Source organism: Adiantum capillus-veneris, chromosome 5, assembly GCF_014529385.1.
Source record: "Adiantum capillus-veneris isolate H3 chromosome 5, ASM1452938v2, whole genome shotgun sequence".
Classification (NCBI taxonomy): Eukaryota; Viridiplantae; Streptophyta; class Polypodiopsida; order Polypodiales; family Pteridaceae; genus Adiantum; species Adiantum capillus-veneris.
Genome location: NC_140935.1, coordinates 67,011,748 through 67,036,297, shown reverse-complemented (window position 1 = coordinate 67,036,297; position 24,550 = coordinate 67,011,748). Strand labels below are relative to the sequence as shown.

General features: G+C 45.1%; 1 protein-coding gene across 1 annotated transcript in view; it reads right to left on the bottom strand.

Annotated features, from left to right (window-relative positions):
- The window catches only part of LOC147457469 (ATP-dependent caseinolytic (Clp) protease/crotonase family protein), an 88,278-nt gene that overhangs the window by 23,026 nt on the left and 40,702 nt on the right, over window positions 1-24,550 (bottom strand). Inside the window, exons 3-8 of the mRNA XM_086512351.1 lie at window positions 22,215-22,337; window positions 20,477-20,536; window positions 20,141-20,237; window positions 19,982-20,055; window positions 19,817-19,870; window positions 19,653-19,736 (exon numbers count right to left, since the gene is read on the bottom strand). Coding sequence (XP_086368477.1) covers window positions 19,653-19,736; window positions 19,817-19,870; window positions 19,982-20,055; window positions 20,141-20,237; window positions 20,477-20,536; window positions 22,215-22,337 — 492 coding nt within the window. The remainder of the gene's footprint in view (window positions 1-19,652; window positions 19,737-19,816; window positions 19,871-19,981; window positions 20,056-20,140; window positions 20,238-20,476; window positions 20,537-22,214; window positions 22,338-24,550) is intronic.

Sequence of the window (24,550 nt, the reverse complement as noted above, 5' to 3'; positions counted from 1 at the left end):
AACCAACCTGACAACCCAAGTACCGAACTGCAGTCCCTGGAGGAATCCACCTGAAACCCTCTCCTGGCATCCAATCTGGCACAGGAACACTACCAACTGAGAAAGCCACTGTCTTTCTCCAGTTGATCAGTGCGCCCGATGCACAGTAGGTCTCCAAAGCCTGCCCACATCTGTGTAAATTGGCCTCCTGGCCCTCTAAGTACAAGGCTGAGTCGTCGGCAAACTCAGCGTCCAGTAGCTCATCTCCCCGTATAGGGAGTACTAAGCCCCTCAAACCAACCTGCAGTGACACCAAAAATCTGCTCATCGCCTCCGCATAGAACAGAAAGAGAAAGGGGGCAAGAGGACAACCCTGTCTGACCGATCGTGTGAGCATGAAGCGCTCACCTCTACCTCCTGCCAAAAGCAGCTGACTGTGAGCCTGTCTGTACAAAGCTGACACCCCTCTAATCCAAGCCTCTGAGAAGCCCATCCTGCGTAGCGTGCCCTCTAGAAAGTCCCAGTCAACTCTGTCGTATGCCTTCTCAAAATCGAGAAGAAGAATCACAAGGTCCTCCCCACGGAGCCGTGCAAGGGCAGAAGCCTCCCAAAAAGTGAAGATGTTGTCAAGGATACTGCGTTCCTTGACAAAACCTGTCTGAGTCCCATGTATAAGGCTCTCCAAAAGTGGCTAAATCCTCAAACTCAGAGCCTTGGCAAGAATTTTGTAGGCTGAATTGAGAATGGTGATGGGGCGCCACTGTCGAATCTCATCCAAGGAGCCACCCTCCTTTGGAATGAGGTAAATCAGGCCCTCACTCATGCTATCCGGCATCACTCCTGTGTGCAAAATGTACTGAAAGGCACTACAAAGATCTGGACCAAGCAGGTCCCAATACTCCAAGAAGAAGCTGAAAATCAGCCCATCCTCACCTGGACAGCTACCACGAGGGAGGGCCCTAAGAACCGTGTGCAGCTCCTCAAGCTGAAGAGGTAACTCAAGCCTCTGTCGCATCTCCTCAGTCACAAGACAAGGCATCTGTGCCCAAACCTGCTCCCTGCATGCATCCTGTCTCTCTGACTCGGGCTCAGCCGACAGTAGCTCACGGTAAAAGTCAGTAGCAACTGCACACATATCCTCTGGCTCACAAACAACTGACCCATCGGGTCTCCTCAACTGATTGACCTTGGCATGCGAGTGCCGAGGTCCCACTGTCTCAAAAAAAGCACCTGTCACTCTGTCACCCACCTGAGTCCACTGAGATGCCTGTCGGTGAAAGGCAAACTCATGGCGCCTCTCCTTTGTGCAAGCAAGCTCCTGTCGAGCCTGCTGTAACTGCTCCTCCAATCGTGGACTGTCTGGATGCTGCTCCTGCATCCTCTGTAGTGAAGCAATGCCTCGTCTGAGACGCTGCTCCTCCTCTCTCGCTGCAGCCCGTCGAGCCAGAGACTCCTCGAGAAAGAAGTGGCTAAGCTGAGCTAGGCCTGAGGCCACTCTGTCTGCAGGTGGAGCCTGGCTGTCCATGCCCTCTGTCCATAGAGCCTCGACCCTCTCTCTGAGTGCTGAGTCCAACAAGACCCGCTCTGGGATGCGAAGCATCGTGCTCCCACTCCTCTGCCTGTCTGCCACTGTGAGGATCACTGGTGCATGGTCCGAGAAGGATGTCCCTGCCAGGATGCCCACTGATCCCCCCAAGTCACTGAAGTGGTCACTAGTGTAGAAGCGATCTATGCGAGATAGATTCACTCCTCCCACTCTGCGGTCTGATCTAGAGAAGGCAAGACTCTTTGGAGGCCTCACAAAGCCAGAATGCTGCCATGTATCCGAGACCCTCAACGTCATACAAAACCTCTCCCAAGCTGCTAACTCGACTCCATGCAAAGTAGCATGGCTTCCTCCGATCCTGTCAAAAGGGTCCTCCAACATGTTGAAGTCCCCTCCTACACACCACTGGTCAACCTGTGGCAAAGACTCAACAATCTGTGACCAAAACTTTGCACGAGCACTCGCCACATTGGGCGCATAGATGTTCAGGAAACCCACAAGGCTACCCTGAACCTGCATAGTAATCCACTGAGCCCTACCTGGTACAATAATCCCTCTGCCCACAATGGCCTACTGTACTGAGTCCGCAATAGTCATACATACCCCACCCTCGATGCCTCCAGGTCCAAAAGCAGCTGACCAAAAGGTATCATAGCGTCCACGCAAAATCTGACCACATCGCCGAATGCGGCTCTCAGACAAATGGTGCTCCTGAAGCATAAGGAGATCAATCTCTCCTCCCACAAGGCAACGCTGAAGCTCTTGACGCAATCGGCCCCGCTGTCGCTGAAACTGGGGCCCACCTAGTCCCTGCACGTTCCACGAGACGATCCTCATGGGGAGCAAGAGAGAACAGATGCTGCCGCAGCAGCAAGACGAGCTATCTTCGAACCAGGCTTGGATGGGGAGTAATCCGCATCCGAGCGTTCTCTAGATAGGCGAGACTGCAGTGAGTGCCTGGTCCAAGCCCAAGTAGAGCGAGTCGTGCGTAAAGCAACCTCCTCTGTCCAGGAGTCCTCATGAATGAATACATAGCAAGGCAAACACTGCGTATCAGCAAAAAAGTACACCACAATGTGTCTACATCCTGCTGAATCTGGGGGTGTCACCGCAAACTTGGCCAGTGGCCACAAAGTCTGCAGCAAATCTGTAACGCCAAGTTCTCCCATGTGGTGAGAGAACTCGAGAACCTGTGTATGCAACCATCCCACCACTGAGTCGAGGGACCACTCTGTCTTAGTCCTGCCACAGAGGGGGAAGGAGAAACCAACTGCTGAGTCCAAGGCCTCTATCCCCCTAGCGGCGAGGAACAAAGCGTGGACTCTGAAGCAGGCTGCCTCGTGGTCTGCTGCGGAATCGCCAAGAAAACGAGTAAACCCGTAATCGAAGAAATCCCAGCGGCGTCAGAGGTCAATGCTCGTCAAACCACGAGGGATAGCTGCAAGAGGAGATGTCTGAATCTGCAGAGGGGGGCGCATGCAGGGCTGACCCTCTCTCGCTAGGCAACTCGTGGCGAAGGCGCTGCCAAGAGATCTCCTAGCCACCGGCGAGGGTCTAGTCTCCTGAGCCGACTGTGGTACTGAAGCAGGAGGAGGGGGAGAAGGGGCTAGGGGGGGGGGGGGAGAAGCGGGGTGGGGCGAGGTGGGGAGTGAGCGGTAGCAGAGGGCGGGGGAGGGCATGAGGAGGAGGAGGGGAGATCGGAAGGCAGAGCGGCTGGCAAGGGTGAAGCGGAGGTGGTGGCTGGCATAGGGGGCTCCTCCTGCTCAAGAGGACCAAAGCGGTTCCCCGTGGGAACCCACTGCTGCTGAGTAGGCACCTGGGGGCCACTCTGAGTGCCAGGCTGTCACTGTGGCCCCTGGCGTCGACGGCCACGGGCCTACTGCCACCCCTCCTCCGCTGGAGCCCCAGGCTCGGAGGGTGGCGTTGAATCTGTGCTCTGTGTCGCTGGTTGTGGCTGCGGCCCAGCCTTGGCAGGCTGGGGCTGAGGCTGGGGTGCGGGTCGTGGTCTCCTCCGTGGACAGGCCTTCGCTAGGTGGCCCATCTGTCTGCAAATGAAGCACTGGTTCGGGAGACCCGAGTACTCCATACTGTCTAAACCAACCCCCACTCACCCAAGGCAGAAGGATGACCTTCGGGAGCGTGTGGGTATCTCTGACCAAAACTCGAACTGAAGGGATGCCAGCCGCCTTGGCAGCTACTGATGCTGCCGTACGAGGTGTCTCCAGGACAGTTCCGATGGCGGAGCCAATCCTGGAGAGAAGTGGAAGGTACTCCCTCCGTAAACCCGGAAAGAAGACTGAGATGGGGATGTCCGCCTCCTCTACTAGCACATCCGAAGACGGGTCAAAACCATGTCGCCACTGTCGAAAGTGGGCGCGTGATGCTCGGATGGCCAATGGACTCATAGCTATGACCTTGGAGGCCATCTCGGAAGTCTCGAACTCAATCTGGTAGTACCCCAGTCCGAGAATCTGGACATCCAAGATCTTGCCCACCTCTGCGAGGAGGCGAGCCTGGAGAAGGTCTCGCAGCTCTCCTCTGCTGGGACGAGTGCCGAGAACCTTGCAGATGACAGAAGTCGCCTGCAAGCGTTCTACCTTTGTGGCAAGGCTCGCTTGCTCTGCCGGCGTAAGAGCAAGTCGAATGGTGGGCTCAGAGGGGTCGGGCGAGGGGGCTTCAGGCGAGTCCCTCTGAGGTGAAGCTGGAGCCTCCATCTGTGTCTACTGCAGAGTCGAAGAAGCGGGCGGCGAAGAAGAAACCTACAAACAAGTCAGCCAGGCACTTTTCCGAAGAGAAAGTGTTGCCGAGCCGGTGAAGAGGGCCTTCGAGGCGAAGAGAATGGGGGGGGGGGGGGGGGGGGGGGGTGATGAGAAGACAGCGAGGGCGAAGAGGGCAGCCGTGCAATGTGCGGGTGCACAAGCAGCAGCGAGCGGGGGGGATGGAGCGGGGAAGGCAGAGCGAGAGGAGGGCAGCGGGCTGCGGCAGCTAAGGGGCAGCGTGCAGACAGGGGGGGGCAGCGGGCTGCGGCAGCTAATGAGGCAGCGCGCGCAGATAGGGGGGGGCAGCGGGTGGGTTGAGAGGCAATGCGCAGGGGCTGAAGGGGGTGGGGGGGCAGCGAAGAGGCAGCGGGGGGAGGGAGGGGGGGGGAGGAGAGCAATGGCGCAACAGCAAAGGGGGGGGGCGAGCAGCAATAGCGGGCCTCGCATGCCCTGCAGCTATTCTTCAATATTTCTTTTTGTATTAATCTATTGCACAAAGTACACAGGAGTGGTTGGGTCTCACTCTTATCCTCTACGTCCAGATGCTCTGAGGAGTGAGGGCCTAACCACATATTTAAAGGTTACAAGGGATGCCCAAAAAGCAGAGCCCCAAAAGCTTCCAATTTTAAAAGCCTCTTAAAATAAAGCAAGTTATCCAAAAACTGTCCCAAAAGCTCAGCCAACGCTAAAGCAAACATTCCGTACAACTGCCCGCTTTGATGCAAATCACGGGATTTCCATATAGCATGCCACGTCATCCTGTCAACGCGAATTGCGTCGGAATTCGCGGAGGTCCGTACTGAGGCCACGTCAGCCTGCCACGTGTCACACCGGGGGTCTACTGCCATGCCACATCACCCATTTGTGACATACCCCCCTCTTGAAAGCATTGTGATCACCCTCGATTACGCTTGCAAAATAGACAGAGGCCATAAATTGTCTTAGCAGACATTGACTGTTAGTACCGACGCACTAGGAACACACATCTAGCACATATACCAATCGACAGTCAAATCATAGGACATCACTTGACATCACATTCAAAATTCATTCGGATCTCAGACCATGATTTATCGGCAATGTATTTAGCAATCCCATCTAGATCCAATCGGAACCTCAAAGATGCCTGATTGACTAATCCTTATTGCACCATGTCTATCGAGATTGCTCAGAGCAAAATGCTACAGTCATTTCATCTATCAGTTCCTATAGTTAAACAAGTCAAGAACAAATCAGTATCATATTATCGAGAATTCCAGTTCATAAAGTCATACAACAGAATATTGCCAGCTCATAGTATCCCTGAAACTCAAAAAGACATCAGTGAGTATCAAAAATCGAGGCAATCTATTGACAAATGAGTGGACCGACTCCCCTCTTGTGCATACCCGCTGCACTAGATTCCGCCCCAGCTGAGTTCGGGGTTCCATTTAGAATAGACTATGCTAATCCAAATGCTTCAAGGTAAAGATTCACAATCTGAGGAGTATCTGCTAGGTCCTTCTCCTCCATCCACTTCGCATCCAATGCAGGATAGTTCTTGAATTTAACCAAGAATCGCCTTATCACTTTACCCTTAATCTTTCTGACTTTATGTGCCAGTATATATTCTAAAACAAGGATCTCCTCGTTTTCTTCCACTTCGGGTTGCTCATCAAGCTTCCCATCTTCAGGCACATCGCCTTTAAAAGGCCTCAGGAGACTCACATGAATAGCATTGTGAATTCTCCAAGTATCGGGCAGCTTTAGTCTAAAGGAGACATCATTTATCTTTTCGGAAATCTGGAAAGGTCTGTAGTATCGCATACTAAGCTAAGCTTTGGAAAAAGCCTCTCCTTTCCCTTTTTCTTTCTCAGGTGTGCCTTCTCAAAACGTAAGAGCACCCAATCGTTCTCCTTCAATTTCAAATCACGACGATGGCGACCTACTGCCTTTTTCTGTTTTTCTTGAGATTTCTCCAAATCCTCGTAGACCTTGGCAAAAGTCGTGTCCAAGTCACGCGTGTACTCCTCGGCTTCAAAAATCTTAGCTTTCGTGCTTAGGAAGGGTGGAACCTTCGTAACACCTTCAATAATCTCAAATGGCGCCTTCCACATCGAAGAGTGTATCGTGTTATTGTAGGCAAATTCAACCAAAGGTAAATACTTTTCCCATTGAGTCTTCTAATCCGAGATGTAAGACTTCAATAAATCTAGTACCATTGAATTGACAATCTCTGATTGCCCGTCAGTCTGCGGGTGGAAAGATGACAAGAACTGCAATTTCTCCCAAATAGCCTTCTCCCAAATAGCCTTCCAAAACAAACTCGTGAATCTGAGTCCCTGTCGGAGACAATTGTCTCAGGCATGCCATGTACTCTGAAGATCTAGGCCACAAACAGTCTCGCTAAGTGATCCGGCTTGATTGTTTTCTTCAATGGAATGAAATGAGCTTGCTTGCTAAATCTGTCAATAACAGTCCAGATGCCATCGTGACCACTCTATGTTCTCGGGAGATCAAAAATGAAATCCATTGCAATACTTTCCAAGGGGCGGGTGGGTATGGGTAAAGGCTGTAACAATCCTTGTGCTTTATGCCTGTCAAACTTGACCTTCTGGCATACCAAGCAACTGCGTACAAAATCGTACACATCCTTCTCGAGTCTCGGCCAAGAGAAGTATCTCTATACACCTTTCAAGGTGGTAGCAATGCCGCGGTGACCCGTAAAAGGTGGACAGTGGCATTCGGTCATAACCTTTTCCCTCAACGACTGTGTAATGCACAACATGGTTTTCCTCATCAAGTAGCCATCCCGAATGGTATATCCCGCTACTATCTCCTTATTCCGTATCCAAGTGAAAAAATCTGCAAAATCTGTATCTGTGGCGTACTGATCAACCATATCCTTGAAGCTCCTAAAATGAATCGCGGAAATAGCCAAAACCAACGGCTTCCAAGACAAAGCATCCACCACCAAATTCTTCTGTCCCTGCACATGGACAATCTGGAAGTGAAACTGTGACAAGATGTTCGCCCACCGCATCTGCTTTTCCGATAGCTGCTTCTATGACAAGAAGTAGTGTAAACTCTGATGGTCTGTGAAGAGAGTAAAATCTGCTCCGAGTAGGTAATGTCGCCACTGAGTAAGAGCATGGATAACCGCCAAAAGCTCTCTCATAAATCTGTGTTGTCAATTCCAACCTTGAAAACAATCGGCTTTCCTAGGCAATGACATGGTCTTCTAGCATTAAGACCGCACCCAGACTACGACCACAAGCATCACAATATACTTCAAATGACTTCTGCAAGTCCGACAAAGTCAAAACTGGTCGTGTAGTCAAGTTCTCTTTCAATGTCTGAAAGGAAGTCACCTATGTAGGTCCCCACGAGAAAGGGACTCTTTCCTGTGTCAAGATATGCAAAGGAGAAGCAACCTCTGCAAACTTTCTAATGAACCGCCTGTAGTACGAACACAAGCCCAAGAAGCTTCTAACTTCATGGACATTCTTCAAATCGGGCAAATCATGGATAGTCTCTATCTTGGCCGGGTCCATCTGCACTCCTACTGCTGAGACAAATGTGTTCCAAAAAGTGTATCTCGGATATGAAAAATTCACTTTTCTTCCAAGAAGCTTCTAACTTCATGGACATTCTTCAAACTGGGCCAATCACGGATAGTCTCTATCTTGGCCGGGTCCATCTGCACTCTTACTGCTGAGACAAATGTGTTCCAAAAAGTGTATCTCGGGTATGAAAAATTCACTTTTCTTCGCATTAATCATCAACTTGTTATCTCGTAATGCCTGAAAGACCTCTCGCAGATGTTCTCTATGTTTTGTCTCATCCTTGGAGAAAACAATGATGTCGTCAAAGAAAGTGTCAACAAATAGTTTGTTTTCTCAAAAAAATCATGTCCATCATCCGGTTATATGTCGCAGGAGCATTGGTTAGGCCAAAGGGCATCACCAAAAACTTAAATAACCCAAAAGTCGCCCGAAAAGCTGTCTTGTAGACATCTCTCGGCGCGATTCGGATCTGATGATATCCGCTCTTCAAATCGATTCTGCTAAATCACGAGGATCCCTATAGTCGATCAAGAATATCATCGATCCTAGGAATTGGAAATTTGTTCTTGATGGTGATTTTGTTGAGAGCTCTATAATCGATGCACATTCTCCAAGATCGTCTTTCTTCAAAACCAACAATACTAGAGAGCACTACGGTGAAGTACTAGGCTGAACAAGAACCTTTTCCAAGAGGTCTTTCACCTGGTTCATAATTTCTTCGTTTTGGGCTCAGCTCACACGGTAAGGTGGCAGGTTCGATGGTGTGCTTCCATGTATCAGATCAATGGTATGATCCTCACGAGGAGGGGATGGTAACTCGCCTTGCAAGCCCTTTAAAAAGCAATCGGCATGAGTGTGGAGAAAATCTTGGCGTCCTTTATCAAGTTTAGACATATTTGTCCTATTTTCATCATTCAACTCTTTCAAAAAGATCGAGTAAACAAACAGACTGGATTTCATTAATTTTGAAACAGCCGAAGCCGATACAATAGGGACAGACTCGCCCTTCAGTTTTACATCAAGTACAATAGTTCGGCCCTTCTGTGTAGTCAAAGTCGCTTTCCTCGCCCGATAGTCGACCACAGCGTTGTTCTTATGGTACCAAAGAATTCCCAAGAGGACATCACAACCTTCCAAGGGCATTATGTAGAAGTCCTCAAGCCCCAAATACCCCTGACAATGCAACCGAAGTTTGCCAATGACACGTGTAATGGCTACGTCCTTGCCGAGTGCCGCTAGAACTGCCTCTGCTAGTGATCCCATCCGATCGGGTGTGATCTCGAGCCGCGCAGCCAATTCAAGTGAAATGAAGTTTGCCTTGGCTCCTCCATCAAAGAAAATCAGGGCTTCTTGGTCTTTCGCTTTGCCCTAAGCTAGGCAAAGTGTTGTACTCTCGTCACTCGTGCTTGGGTCAGTACCCATACAATCTGGAACCAGTCCTGTTTTCATCTTGCCTTTTTGTCCACGTTCCTCAGCTGCTTTCGAACCCTCAGGCCTGTCTTCATCCTTATCGTTATGTTCTTTCGCTGCCTTTTTAGGGCACTTCACGGAGATATGCCGAGTTTCCCCGCATCCAAAGCACTTTCCCTCTTTGATGTAGAGAGCTCTCTCTCGAAGAGTGAGCTTGGGTCGTGCATCCTCTTTCTTTTCTGGGTTGCTCTTCCTCTTTCTACTTTCATTGTTCGAAGTCTGTTCGTCCTTTGCGTCATGATTTCATCTGTGGGGTAGGTCAAACTGCTTGAATGAATGGCAAAATGTCACAAGACGGGCACCATGTGCCAATAGAAAAGAACAGACTGAACAGACTTTTAGCAATTCAATAGCAATTGAACTGAGAGAGAGAGAGAGAGACGACACGCGACACGGAGTGGCAGAATTCCACCCCAGAGAGTATTGGCCCCAAACCTTGGCGCCCCTTTTGGTATTTCTTTATATTGCATCAACATAGTACAAGCCGGTACTCCAGGCTCTGCACCTTCTCCAAGAAGCATGCCAGAGAATGAGCCCTAACCTCATATTTAAAGACCCGTGGCCTAAAAAGCAGTTTACAGTAAAAAGCCTTCAAACTAGAAAGCATCTGGTCCAAAAGCAAAGCCAAAAAGCTGTCAACGTAAATCACGAAATCCGAACAGCCTGCCACGTCACAAGCCAACGCAAAACGTGGAAATCCATAGAGCCTGCGATGTCATCATGTCAACGCAATTTTCGGAATTCTGCCACGTCATCGGTTTCTATGTGTGTGCGCAGGTCCTACTTTATTTTAATTCTTTATGTCACTTGGGGCCCCATCAGACGGGGTCCCCATAAGTTGGTAGGACTTCTTCTTCTGTTACTTGTTCTTCTTAGGGTCGACATCTGCAAGTTGGCCCCCTTCTTCAGAGCTATGACACGTCAGCAATTTGTTACATCTCCCCTTCTTGAAAACAACATATCTGCAAAACAACCCAAGTTAGCGCAAAAATTTCCAAGGGACAAACAGTTTGCTCCTTTTATTAAGGAGTTAGCTTCTCCTTTCTCCTCTTTTGATCAAGGAGTTAGCTTCTCCTTTCTGCTCTTTTGATCAAGGAGTTAGCTTCTCCTTTCGTCCAGATCGGAACTCTTGATATTCCGGCGTAGTAAAATTAGCCATCACACCCAGACCGTACTGATCTTCCACAGGTGTCTTGATGCACTAAAATTACATACCCAAGCAATCTCATCCAATTAGGAATATTCAGTAATTGACACATCACAATGCAACACAAATGCTTACATATGCATGTTACAAGACACAACAAACAGCGCCGCTGAGCACTCCCCCGAGACAAACGGTCTACGATATAAAGCTACTCAATGACTACCTCGTCACTCCCCCCGCAAATAACCTAAAAAGGTCCGAGCCATGAGCTCAGAGGACTGTACAATCAAACACTCCCCAAACCGTAGTCTGCGTCGTTCGGAGGTTTTCAAGCATACAATAAAACGCTCCCCAGGCATCGGACTGCGTCGTTCTGAGGTTCAAACAATACCAAAACAGTATTTCTCACTTCTCCACCCGGGAGTAAAATCACCAATCAATGAAACCAGTATTAAAACCAAAGTCAAACAATTCAAATCGGCACCAAGACAGGTTCAAAACAAATACCATCCATTTCAAACAAATTCCAAACAGGATCACAAACAAGTTCTCAAACAGATTTCAAACTTAAAAAGCAATCTGCTCGTGAAGAACATCTACTGAAAGATTTCAAGTTATAATCTGCTAGGGTTTCCATGGCAAGCATTTCAGGATACCCCACTTTGCCAGAAGTTGCACTCCGAAGGAAAATTTCAGGACCATATAACTTCGGGCAAATTTTTTTTCTTGAAAGCTTGCCAAGTACTTGGAGTATGCTGCTTGGTAGCTGTAGACATCAACATCTGCATGGCACTGCTTCTGAGAAAAACAGTGACTTGAAACAAATCTGGATCCTTCTCTCGCAAGTGATCTTAATTGGCTTATGCCCTGTAAGACATGAGCGGTGAAGACGGGAGCGCGCCCGATGCGCGATGAAGTAAGGGTGGGAGTGGAAAATAAGTCCGGGTTGGAGGGCAAAGATACCTCGAATAAAATTCCAATAGCTCAGTCTATTCTTTTGTAGGACCGGTATGCTTTCAGAAAAGCACACGCCTGATGCTCTAATACCATCGTCACAAGACGGGCACCACGTGCCAATACAAAAGAACAGACTGAACAGACTTTTAGCACTTCAATAACAACTGAACTGAGAGAGAGAGAGAGAGAGAGAGAGAGAGAGAGAGACGACACACGACACGGAGTGGCGGAATTCCACCCCAGAGAGTATTGGCCCCAAACCTTGGCGCCCCTTTTGGTATTTCTTTATATTGCATCAACATAGTACAAGCCGGTACTCCAAACTCTGCACCTTCTCCAAGAGGCATGCCAAAGAATGAGCCCTAACCTCATCCCCACTTTTCCGCCCCCACTTGCCATCCCGCCCTCTTTTTTACACTAAAAATCTATTTGAGCCCCCTCCCCCGTTCCCCGTCCCGGAATGCATCCCTTGTGACTATGGCTTTTAGACTTGATGCTTTTCATGTACAGCTTTTGATTTTGGACCAAGGACCTTTAAATATGTAAACAGGGGTCTCTCTCTGGCATTCTACCGCGTGTAGTAGTAGAGGAGAGCCCCAAGAGTTGTACCTTTGCAAATCAATAATAAAGAAATATCGAAAGGCGCGCCAGTCTTCTGGACCAGTGCTTTCTAGGTGTGGAACTCCGCCACTTAGTGTCTCTCGCATGGATTCTCTCTCTTTCTCTTTTACGGTTATTCAAGTTGTTTTAAAGTACTAAAAGTGTTGCCAAGTGTGTAGATTGCAGTTATCTTTGTGTTTCCGTAACATCCTCGTCAGAAGTGATTACAATGGTATTAGAGAACATCAAGCGAAGCTTCCCAACGACAGGTGAAACTGCGACTTCATGCCCTGGTACCGCTAACATTGCATCCATCTGTGGTCCTATATTCTTGCATTTACTCCCAAATGAGCCACCATCACTGTCAAAATAACGTCTGCCTTCGCTCTCGTGTCAATAACATAAGGGCCTCTTGATCTTGTACTTTGTCCCACGCTTTGCAGAGCTCAATACTCTCATCCTCATGGTCTCCAAGTGTCCCCATGAAATCTAGTATAACTCCAGCCTTCGTCTTTCCGTTCCTTGAAGCTCGATAAATGTTGCAAGACTTCTTCTTCACACAATATCTTTGAAGTTCTTTAGGTAGACTACAACAATATCTTTGCATTTGTTCCTTGAGAGAAACCGTCCTATAAGAAGCTACGAGGAAAGTATCCCAAAATCTCAAATTATACATAAAAAGAGTACCTTTTTCTTTCATCTAGAGATGGCTTCAAGCTATCAAATTCTCTGCTCCGAAGTTTGCCAATGACAGGTGTAATGGCCACGTCCCGTCCGCGTGCCGCTAGAACTGCCTCTGCTTGTGGTCCCATCTGATCGGGTGTAATCTCAAATTCAGATGAAATGAAGTTTGCCTTGGCTCCTCCATCAAAGAAAATCACGGCTTCTTTATCTTTCACTTTGCCCCAAGCTCGGCATAAGTTCTGTACTTTCATCAATCGAGCTTGAATGAGTACCCATGCAATCTGGAACCAGTCCTACTTTCATCTTGCCTTTTCTGGCACATTCCTCAACTGCTCTCGAGCTCTTTGACCTGTCTTCATTCTGTTCTTGCTGTACCTTTTTAGGGCACTTCGCGGAGACGTGCCCATGTTCCTCGCATCCAAAACACTTTCCCTCTTTGATGTAGTTGGCCCTCTCTCGAAGAGTGAGCCGGGGTCATGAATCCTTGTCTTTCTTTTCTTGGGAACTCTTTCTCTTTCTACTTTCATTGTTAGAAGTCTGTTGGGTTCTCTGAGTCAAGATCTCATCAGTGGGGTAAGTCAAATTGCCCGAATGTATCCCAAAACCCCGTTTCGCATGACCCATCAATTCTTGAATAGAATTTGATTGACTTTTGTTCCAAGCAGTAGTCTCGGATCTCTGTAGGAAGTCCGCAACAAAACCGCTCGATCTGTACTTTAAACGAGACCTTAAATGAAGAGGCTGGTAGAAAAGAGTTCCAAAATCTCTCGCAATAAGCGTCAAGAGAATCTCCCTTGGTCATCCAAAGATGATTCCAAGCAATTCGTATATCTCGTTCGTACTCCCAAGTCATCCAAGAAGAAATAAAAAGCCTTTTAAATTTCAACCATTTAACTGGAGCTTCCTTTCTCAGAAGAAGGGTGGACCACCATGTTCGAGCATTTCCCTTGAAGAAAGATGTAGCCCTCCTAATCTTGGAGTGCTCTGAGTAATGCCCTCCAGAGAAAGCTATGTCAAACGGTGTGTACTTCTGCGAGGGATTGCTGAGACAAAAAATTTGCAAATTTTGGATCCTTCGCAATTTTAATCATTTGCTTTGTTGCCTCGTCAACCAATTGTCGACGTTCCATCTCTTCAATCTCAAACTGAGTAGGCCGAGGTGGGCCGTACTCTTCCTTTGATTGCTCATGTACAAGGGATGCCCAAAAGCAGAGCCCCAAAAATCTCTGAACTTAAAAGCTTTTTAATCTCAAAAGCAATTTGCCCAAAAGCTGCCATACAAATCAGCCAGCGTAGATTCTAGAATTTCGTACAACGTACTGCCACGTCATTAGCGCCGTAAAAAGCGAGATTCCGTACAGTTTGCCATGTCAGCTTGCCAGCGCATTTTGTAGCGGGTCCGTAGTGCTGCCACATGGCATTTCTGCCGCAGTCACTGTGTGTGTGTGTCTGGAAGCTGCCACATCACCAGTTTGTGACACTAAAAGTTGAAGATCAATCATTTAAACTTTCTTAGGAGCTGTCATCATAACCATCCTCTTCTCGTGTAATGTACAACGGAAGTGATTGATGGCGAAAGCTAAGGATGTGTGCTCAATGCGTATTCAAGGCTCCTTTTACTTCATGAGAGAACTATGCAATAGACTGGAGAGAGAAGGGAGAATGATATTGTGAGGGAAGGTTCTATGTGTGTGTGTGTGTGTGTGTGTGTGTGTGTGTGTGTGTGTGTGTGTGTGTGTGTGTGTGTGTGTGAGAGAGAGAGAGAGAGAGAGAGAAGAAGACCCCCCTCCAAGGGCCCCCCTCTCTATCACTCGAGAGGTATTTTCTTTGCAGCTTTAGATTGTACAAATGCTGATACAATGGTCAATAGTGGAGGTAGGAAGCATAATATCAAAGAATTGTTGGGCACCATTAAGATGAACATTTTTTAAAGTAAAGTGCAAATATCCTAGATAATCAAGACATTCCAATTAACTTATGGATCAATCTCATGGAGCCACTTAATGCCAAAATCATATCACAACCAGAGAGAGGAGAAACAACAAGATTGCGACAAAAACATACGCGACTCACACAAAGTCGCACATTAGGACATTCATGCATAACGAAGAGTATATGCCTGGAGCAAATCTAGTAACCGCTTTAGGGTCGACTAGAATAGCTTCTAAACATGCGCTCTTCACAAGAGAACCACTAATCACATCATGCATACTGCCATAATTAAACAAGATCACAATGCGTTGACCATTCACATGACCATAACACTTCATAAGGGACTCATCTAGATGATCATTAGAAACATTCAACACATTAGTTTTCTCAATTATGACACTAACAGAAGATCTGGGTTCCGTGGCTTCTTTCTTAGAACAATCTCGTTTCATGTGACCTTCAGTGTGACACTTAAAACGTCTTCTGCTTTTCCAAACTCGATTCGTTCTTCAAGACTTAACCAACTTCTTACTTCACTAGAATTGGAATTGAAGCTCTCATCCTCAAAATAAACACTTCGATGGTGTTTGTGTAACCCTTTCCTGCTATATTGGTTAAAGTAGGTTGTTTGTCAAATTAGCCAGGAAAAGACTTGGACTTACGACCCTTGCTTGATGCACTCTTCATCAATTGGCTGACTTAGCACTCTACTCCCCTCTGTTATTCCTTTTAGGTGTTGGACTTTGAGGTTCCGTTACACCTTAAGGTTTGAATAGTCGGATTGGATCCTTCGTAGAAAAAGAAGCGATTGAATCTCTAATGCCACTATAACCGGCAATCCACTGACGAGGTGGTGAATCAGCAGACACACGACTAAACTTGTAATTAACAACACTTGGAACTTTAAAAGCAAATGTAGTAAAGACACATAGTGGCGGAGTTCCACTACTAAATGCCTTGGCCCCAATGTCTGGCGCCCCTTAAAAGTACTTTTTTATATTGATAATCCACAGATACAACTGCCAGGAAGTCGCTTTGCAGATTGCAACCATGCACTGATATGACAATGAGAATCCCCAAGGCACTATTTTAAAGGCACTCAAGTCTCACGCCCAAAAGCAACAGATACAAAAGCTAGTGCCCTCAAAAGCTCTGACATGCTAAAAACAAGAGGCCCAAAAAGCTATCAACTACTTTCATAATTGCTTACCAAAAAGCATCTCCGGACTATTGCACCGTAAATCGTGATGGGAATCCCATGTGCCACGCCAACGCTATCCATAGATAACATTTCTTTCTCTCCCCTCCGTTACTCGGTCAGGGACTACCACGTTATCATTTTGTGGCATTCATCTCTACACAAATCAAAGCATCTCGACCTGCCTCCTCAACAACTCGGAAGTCCTATCAATTCAGAATCAGCATTTGAGGGATTGACTAACAATCCACTCCCATTCAAAGATAGCTCAAGCTTCGGATTGAGGAATAAGCAAATTAAGAATCCTTTCTACTAGCCCCTAGTTAGGGTTGTGATGTCATCCTAGAAACACCTTTGCATTATAGAATCCATCCCATTCTTGATTATAAGATGGATTCTTCATTATAAGTAAATTAGAAAATGACTTTCCAATTATGATGTGCATGTTGATGTAGGTGACTAGCCTGTTCTTATGGTACGTCGCATATCTGTCAGAAGAGAAAGTGTGTTTTTACTTACTTGATTTTCCAAGAGAGAGGTGGTGTAATGAGAAGCCTCTGACTAACTTAGATAAGAACAAACCAACTTTTCTTGAACAACATATAGTATTCTTCACAAACTCTCTTCTTCATGAGCTACTCTTTCCTATGAGCTACTTGCAAAAAGGCCGAAAGACCATAGGTTTGATCTCATTCCGCACAACTCTCCTCCAAATCATCCCCTCTACCGGAAAATTCTCACACAACAAGAAAAAAAATTGCAAAACCAAGTGAACAAATTTTGAAGAAGGGTCTCATGTGGCCTGGCGCTTCTCCATATTGTTCGCTAGTTAAACTCCTTCGAACAAACGATAGCAGTTTCATATATACCTAGATGATTCCAGGATAAGCCCAGATTCACCCTTAAAGGAAAGTGCAAGGTATAGACCCATGGTAGTCACCCACAAGAATATATAACCATCAGCTCCATCATGCATAGTATTGACTAAATACCACGACATCCCCACTAACGTTGTCAGTGCCCAATAGTGGGTGTAGAACTAGATACTAACATATGCTCCCAAACACAACACACACCACACACACACACAAGAGCATACATCAACACAAAGTTCAACGTATTGAGTTTCTGTCATGACACCGGAGATCAAGGGCAAACTCAGCCATAATGAAGCTTAGCACTAAAAGAAGCATTTAATCGAAAAAATTAGCACAAAAATGAGGTAGTTGATAGGGCATACGCACCACAAAAGATAGAAAGAATTAGCACAATATCAACTGGTCGTAACTCAGACGAAAACTTCACAATGTGAAGTCTGCATGTCCGCCATACGACTGAAAAATATACCTAGATGATTCCAAGATAAGCCAGATACACCCTTAAAGGAAAGTGCAAGGTGTAGACCCATGGTAGTCACCCACAAGACAATATAACCATCAGCTCCATCATGCATAGTATTGACTAAACGATAGCAGTTTCAGCCTATGCATAGACTATCAATCTCTAATAAGATGATAATAAACGGTAGATTCCCAATTCCTCGGAATGACGACATCCTTGATGACAAGGAGCACAAAATTTCAGTAGCATAGATTGATTGGCTATCATCAAATTCAAATCGTTCCAAAAGATGTGCATAAGATTGCATTCCTTACAACATTCAGATTATAGGAGTTTATAGTCACGGCTTTTGGTCTAACCAATGCAAGCAACATTTGACCAAGTGATGGATAGAAGTTTTCGTCCGACTAGAACCTCATAGGAGTTTTCGTTGATAATATGTTCGTCTTTTCTCAAAATAAGGAAGAACACCATAGACACCTCCAAATTGTCTTTAAGCTTTGGATCAATTCCAAGGAAAGTGGATTCTCTCTCTTGGAGATTCACTCTCACAACTAAGTGAGAGAGTACCAAGCAAAGATCCAAGCTATTCAAGAGTGGCCTCAACCAACTTCAGTAAATGCTGTACAAACTTTTTCGGGCTCATGCTCTTATTTTCAATGCTTTATATGGCATTTTTCTCACGTCATAGCTCCTCTCCATGATCTTACAAAGAAAAAGATATACCTTCATAAGTTCAGAATAGTTTGAACTCACAAATTATAAGAGGGAATAAAGCACTCATAAACCATAAAAGCAAGGACACAAGAAAAGAAAAGAAAAAAAAAACTAAATCACTTTATTTGCTACGAAACAAAACATTATTAACTTGAACATTTTTCAAAAAAGGCATGGGCAAAATACATTGACGCAGCTTACTTGGCTAAAACTTAAAACAAATACTCAACTTTAGATAAAAAAGGATAAGACATCTTAAAAACTTAATCCTAGAAATCAAACTTCACACAGCAACTTCTAAAGAAACAAATTCTTGAGTCCTAATGTAAGCTAAATACGAAATCGAAAAATGAATACTACTACAAACCTACGAAGAACAAAGATCCAAACTTGACAACATGTGACCTCAACTTAAAACAAGTACCTTTAAACAAAAAAGGATAAGACATCTATCCTAGAAATCAAACTTCACACAACAACTTCTAAAGGAACAAATTCTTGAGTCCTAATGTAAGTTAAATACGAAATCCAAAAATGAATACTACTACAAACCTACGAAGAACAAAGATCCAAACTTGACAATATGTGACCTCAACTTCGCTGCTTGTCCAAATCACGCATAGCTTGGACAACAGCTATGACAGAACGGATTGGGGACTCAAACAGAAGGAAGCTTTTGAAAAGCTGAATTACCTTTTGATTCATGCAGTCCCTGACTTTACCCTTTGGGGTTTACTGCAATCCATCTGGTGAATGCATTGGTTTACTCTTAAACCAAGGACATGCAGTTGCTTACGAGATCAGGCGCCTACGAGATAAAGAACTTCATGCCTCAATTTATGAGACGGGGACGTATGGCTGTTATTTACACTCTCTCTATGTGCAGACACTATCTACTTGGAGCAGACTTTGTGATCAAGACACACCATCAGAAATTTCCTTTCTTTGCATAGGCTGACCGGAAAACAGATACGAGTGGCCACACTTCCTCTCCATGTTTTACTTCCAGATACTACATACCGCTGTGATTAAGAATGCAGTAGCATAAGCTCTCTCTAAACGACCAAACGTTCATACCATCATGAGCTGTTATCATCAGGAACTAGAATCTCTACCTGAGATGTATCCAACAGATCCAGACTTCTCAGAACTATGAGAAACGCTTCAGACTAGTAACCCTTTCCCTCCATACTCAATAGAAGATGGATAACTCTACTTTCATCAGGCTATTTGTCTGGCTCGCCACTTGGACAGAAAGTCATGAACGAGGCTAATGCTTCTCCTTATGCTGGGCACAAAGGCATTATCCCAACTACCCAAGAATTAGAACAGAGACCCTCTCAAAGGCAGTAAACAAAAAAATGTAGCATCAGCATTCTTAGGCCTTTTGCTTCTGAAATTTGCTAGCCTCCCTTATTCCTCATAGAGATTTTTTTTGGACTTGTCCCTCTCCTTTCACTGAGACCATAAGATGCAGAGAACTTCGTGGTATGGCCAAAAAACTTCCCCACATGGCCAAAAAGTGTTGCTTAACAGTTTGTTACAACTGTGCATTCCAGCACGAATTGCAGTAACTAACAACACTGCAAGTTGTATTTACAACTGCCATTCATTACCCTCACCCTGGGCAGAAGCATCGTGTTAAGAATTAAACTTGCGAGTTCCACCTGTTTGCAGCTGCCCAAGACTTGAATTACTCGTGAAATAAAATGAAGTCAATGATACAAGTCACCAAATTCTGTGTTCAAAATTTGACAGCTTTTTGTTGGATCTTTACCTTGTCAGCAACACCAAATTCGATAGCCTTCCTGGGATCCATGTAAAATGGGCGCTGCATAACCTTTGAAACTTTCTCGAATGACTACCAATTAAAAAAGAACAATTTAAGTAAATAAACAATCGATATACACTTCCCAGCCTAGAACGATCTTTGTAACTCACATTCCCAGTATGCTTTGCAAGTAGTGATGCCAGTGTATCCCGGTTATTCACGACCTGCATAGAAAATACAAGAAACAAGACAACCAATCATCTCAAACAACAATCAGGAAAAATGGATGCTGCGGTTTTTCTTCACAACCCAGCATAAAAGAGAAATTGATGTACCTCCTTTGCTCGAATGTGCACATCAATTGCTGACATTTGTCCAGTTGATGGTAATCGTGGCTGTTGTATCATAGCTGTAGATAAGACATGGATAAACAAATCCACAGTCCATAGAAAATGTAAGTAACGAAAACAGAATTTCAGCTCACAAAAGAAAACCTGTGGCATGGGGAAGCATGTAACGTTTTCCCTTTGTTCCTGCTGAAAGCAACAAACACGCTTGTCCAATTGCTGCACCAACTGCTACAGTTTGAATCTGTCAATATTTGAGAGGCAGGTTAAGAGACAGAGAATTCTCTGATTCTGAGCATTCGTGGACCAAAAGAACGAACGAAACATGATATTGTCAAAAAACCATACGAACTATAAAGGAGATATAGAGCACAAAAAATTATGCCTGAAAAGCACTATTTGACAGAACGTGGCCCAATGTGAGAATAAGTGCCCTGCTAGATGCAATCAGTAAAAGGAGTGAGCCATCTTGAAAGACCATACCTCATTCCTGACTAGCATCATTGTGTCATAAATGGCAAATCCCTCGGTCTCCATGCCTACCTAATGGACAAAGGGTGAAGCACAACAAGGCACAGTGTATGGTCAGTAAGATGTGACTGACCAATAGGACATCCAAAATTTCTCGCCACTCTTTAGAAAAAAATTCACAAACTTTCGGCACTTCAGATGGACAAATGAGATGAGTAACACAGAAAAATGACGGCATTATCAATTTGAAATAAGAAATTAACTCATGCATTACCAGAACTAGCTATAGCACACGCGTGCAAACCTGAGGAAATTACGCTTGAAAAGGATATTGCTTTCAAGCTTGGACGCAATCAATATTTCCTTCGAGCTTGACGCTCTTGGTAAATTTACTAGAGATTATCATGCTTAACAACCTTGCTAATTAACAAAGTAAAAGAACTTTCTTCACCTTCCACCATAGTTGAAGTAACAAGGTGATCTTGAAATCTCACATTGGCATGTTAAAACCTAAAAGCCTCCCAAAAAAGTCTCACAGTACAATTCTTCCTTGTAAAAGTCCAAAAACTCAAAAACTGAGCAAAGGGAGAAGGAATATAATGCTAAATTTTTGAAAAAAGTATAAAGCTACAAAAAATATGTCTAAATTTTTGAATTTCCTGAGGAAAAGCCTTAAAAGACATTGTGTATGTTTAGGAATTTTTGTTTTACTAAGACCAAACTCAAAAAAAGTGACAACAAAACTCAAAAAGGTGAATGGAACCTTGGGAGATAGCTCTTAAAATCAAGACCCCACACTTCGAGAAATGAATTGACATCCTTTAGTTTATTAAGACCCACTTGAGAGACACATGTCAAACACTAGGAGATGCACAACCTTTGAGATTTCCCCCTCAAGGCTTGTTGTAACAAGTTCATTATATCAAAAACGTGTGTATATAGGAGAAAAGAAAGCCTAAATCATTGAGAGCATTAAATGAAATTTGAGTGAGCAAAATTATAGTCAAACTGGCATTTTTAGGTCAGGGCAGTGTCATACTATGGAGTTCCAACATACAGGTGTCCTGATTGACATACAAAATAAGCGCAAATCAATCACAAACAAGATACAATTAAGTGGCTGAGACAAAATCCGAGACAATATCCTTCATGGCAAAGGCTTGCATTTGAACGTGTGAAATTTGGAAAAAAACCAATTTCAAGAAATGAAAGGTCGTCTACAAATAACACCACATTAAAAGACAACACATGTCAATCTGTAACCTTACCTCTTCAAGCCTCTCAACAACTATTGGAAAGCTCTTGCAGAGACAAGAAAGGACAAACACATCATGCCATCCCAAATTGTCAAGAATGCATGATCTATAGGACCAAATATATCAAGAAACAACAGAAGAAACTTGTACTCAAGGGGACCAAATTTATAAAGAAACAATAAGGATGTATATGGCAGGCTATTGCTAATGTCTTTTCAAAAAAACCACAATGGAGGTCATTTGCAATGAAGTCAATATCATGATCAAGTTCCTACCAATTCCTATCTCCTGCTCTTTAGACTCCATAAACCCACTTTCAGCTAAGGTTTCTTGTTACAGCTCACAAACCTCAACTTTCTACCACTAAAGACTTCTCTCACCTCTGTATGTTGCACCTCTGCCTCGACCTAATACAGGGGTCGCATGCATGACTCAACCAAATTCACTTTCTCAAACAACTTATGCTTCTTAAAGATCTATGAACAAAAACATACCGTTTCACCATCTGCACGAGAAGTTCCTGTTGAGTTGATGTACACATATGTAGGTTGCCGAGGATCCAACCACTGTAGATAAAGTAACTCTGCAATCACCAGCTCAGTGACTGCAGGTACAAGCTGAAACACAGAATGCATGGAAATTAATTACCTGCCAGAGACTCTTCATGTAGAAAAGAGAACATAGCCTATGGTGCATGTCTTCTTTCAAAAACCAAGAAGACAGCGATGGGGACTAAAATTAAAGACATGATCAATGACCCAAACCCTACTACTAGCAGCGTGCACCAAACATACAACAATATATTTGATGAATATCCAAACACAGATGTTAAACTATAGTATGTTTATAGCATGCTTGAGGTAAGCAGCAATAATGTGCGCATGAAAAAACTTGGGAGAAAACCTGTAAGTTCCTACGAGCTGTCCCACTTTTAACGGGCTGAGAATGGCCTGCTCTTGCCCGATTTCAGCAACATGACCGCAGTAGGAGGCTTCACAGACAAAATCCCCATGCAAAAGGTGACTTCCCCTGCGCATAAGGGCAGTTTCCCAAACCTGGCGAGAATCTGCAGCACGCTGAATTCTCTGTTTTTCGCCCCGAAAATGCACCCAATCACCCATACAACGATCCCATCGCTTCCCCCAAGCTCCTAGGGGTATTAGGGATCAATTAGGGTCAAAATCCTAGACCTGCAAAATTACACACCAGGCTGTAATTCGCTGTTTCGGGCTCCGTTTCACGTGCCGTTCACATCCGTAGCAAGCCCTCGAGCTCCCGCACCTGAAGGGCTACTTGCCCTTTGATCGGACCAGTTTCTCACGTGAAATCTCTCCGAATTCACCTGTACCTGCGGGGGATTATACCTGTGCAAGAGGCTCTTGCCTCAGCAATCGCCCATGAACCCACACAATTGTACATAAAAATGAAAAGCCCTCGAGCGGAGCATCACGTTTCTGTATTCAAAGGGGGAGAGAGATGCACAAGAGCGGAATCATCGTGCTACATAGAGCAAGGGAGAAGGCAAGCCTTCCATTAAAGTTGTGATCACGTGCACCCACTACTCGCACACACTTGTGGTTCACTTATGAAGTCAAAATCAGCCTCCACTCTCAAATTGGGCAACCCCTCTTCATGCAGGCTGGGAAATTTGATCTGGAGCGGCCATGTGTCCACTTTGCCTCTTAATTCCTAGTACTTACCGACTTATAAAGTGTAGTAAGGGCCTAAATGACTTTGAACTAAGCCTACACACCCTTTTATTGCTCGGATTCCAGTGCCGATTGGCCCGACCATCTCGTGGCGACCTGCCCTACTCGACTGAAACTCTCAATCGTCGGCCGTTTCACACTGGCCACACAAGGTCCGACCATTTGTGACTTCAATAAGAGGGTCCCAAAAATCAGATAAAAATCAAGAAAGAAACCAACAACTAAGGTTAGTGGTTGCCATAGCCTCGTGACCTACCTCCCTCTTGAAATCACAAACGTCCTCGATTGCATGCGCCACATACATGCCCTAGATGATTTAGTGTGATTAGCACCCTTTTCTCATCACATGTATCTGCATGAAAGGCATGAAACATAGATACAAATGACATAGAGACCTTCATACTTTTGTCATTTCATCTACAATAGAAGTGAGCACAATTCCTTTAGCATTTATAGAGCAGTGTCCACTTTTATTGCACTGAATCCGTATGTACATTTGATGTGCTAGCCCCATCATTACCCCTCCTTTGAGCACGTTGAGTGTGTCACGATTGTGACTATGTTGCAGTATTACATCTACTCCTAGTTGCAGATACGCGAAGTGCCATGCCAAGGAGGACCCTGCGCTTGGATGGTCACACCCCTTCGCCCAAGAGACGTGCCTCTTTGCCAAAAGCCACACTCCTTCGACGACTGGTCATACCCCTTCGCTCTACGGGTGCCACTCTTCGCCCAATGGTTGCAGCTCTTCGCCGAAAGGATGTGTCTCTACGTCTAAAGTCATGTCTCTTCACCAGGAGACGTGTCTTTTCATTCGTGTCTTTTCCTCTCCTATATAAGGAGCCCTTGTATCAGTCGTTCAATCAATCAACACAAAGTCTTCTAAGTATTGTTTCTGAGTACAGTTCAAGTTTCTTAAGTCTTAATCATGAGTTTAAGTACTTAATAAAGGATTTGCAACTAGAATGGTATCAGATAGCAAGTCAATTTTACCTTATTATAATGACCTCAATTTTACTCATTGAGTGACCAGCCAACTTGCTGCAGTGTGAACACCTTTAAAATCCCAAAACCATTAAAAAATTACCCCAAACACTCCAACGATGGCCTATTTGCAGTGT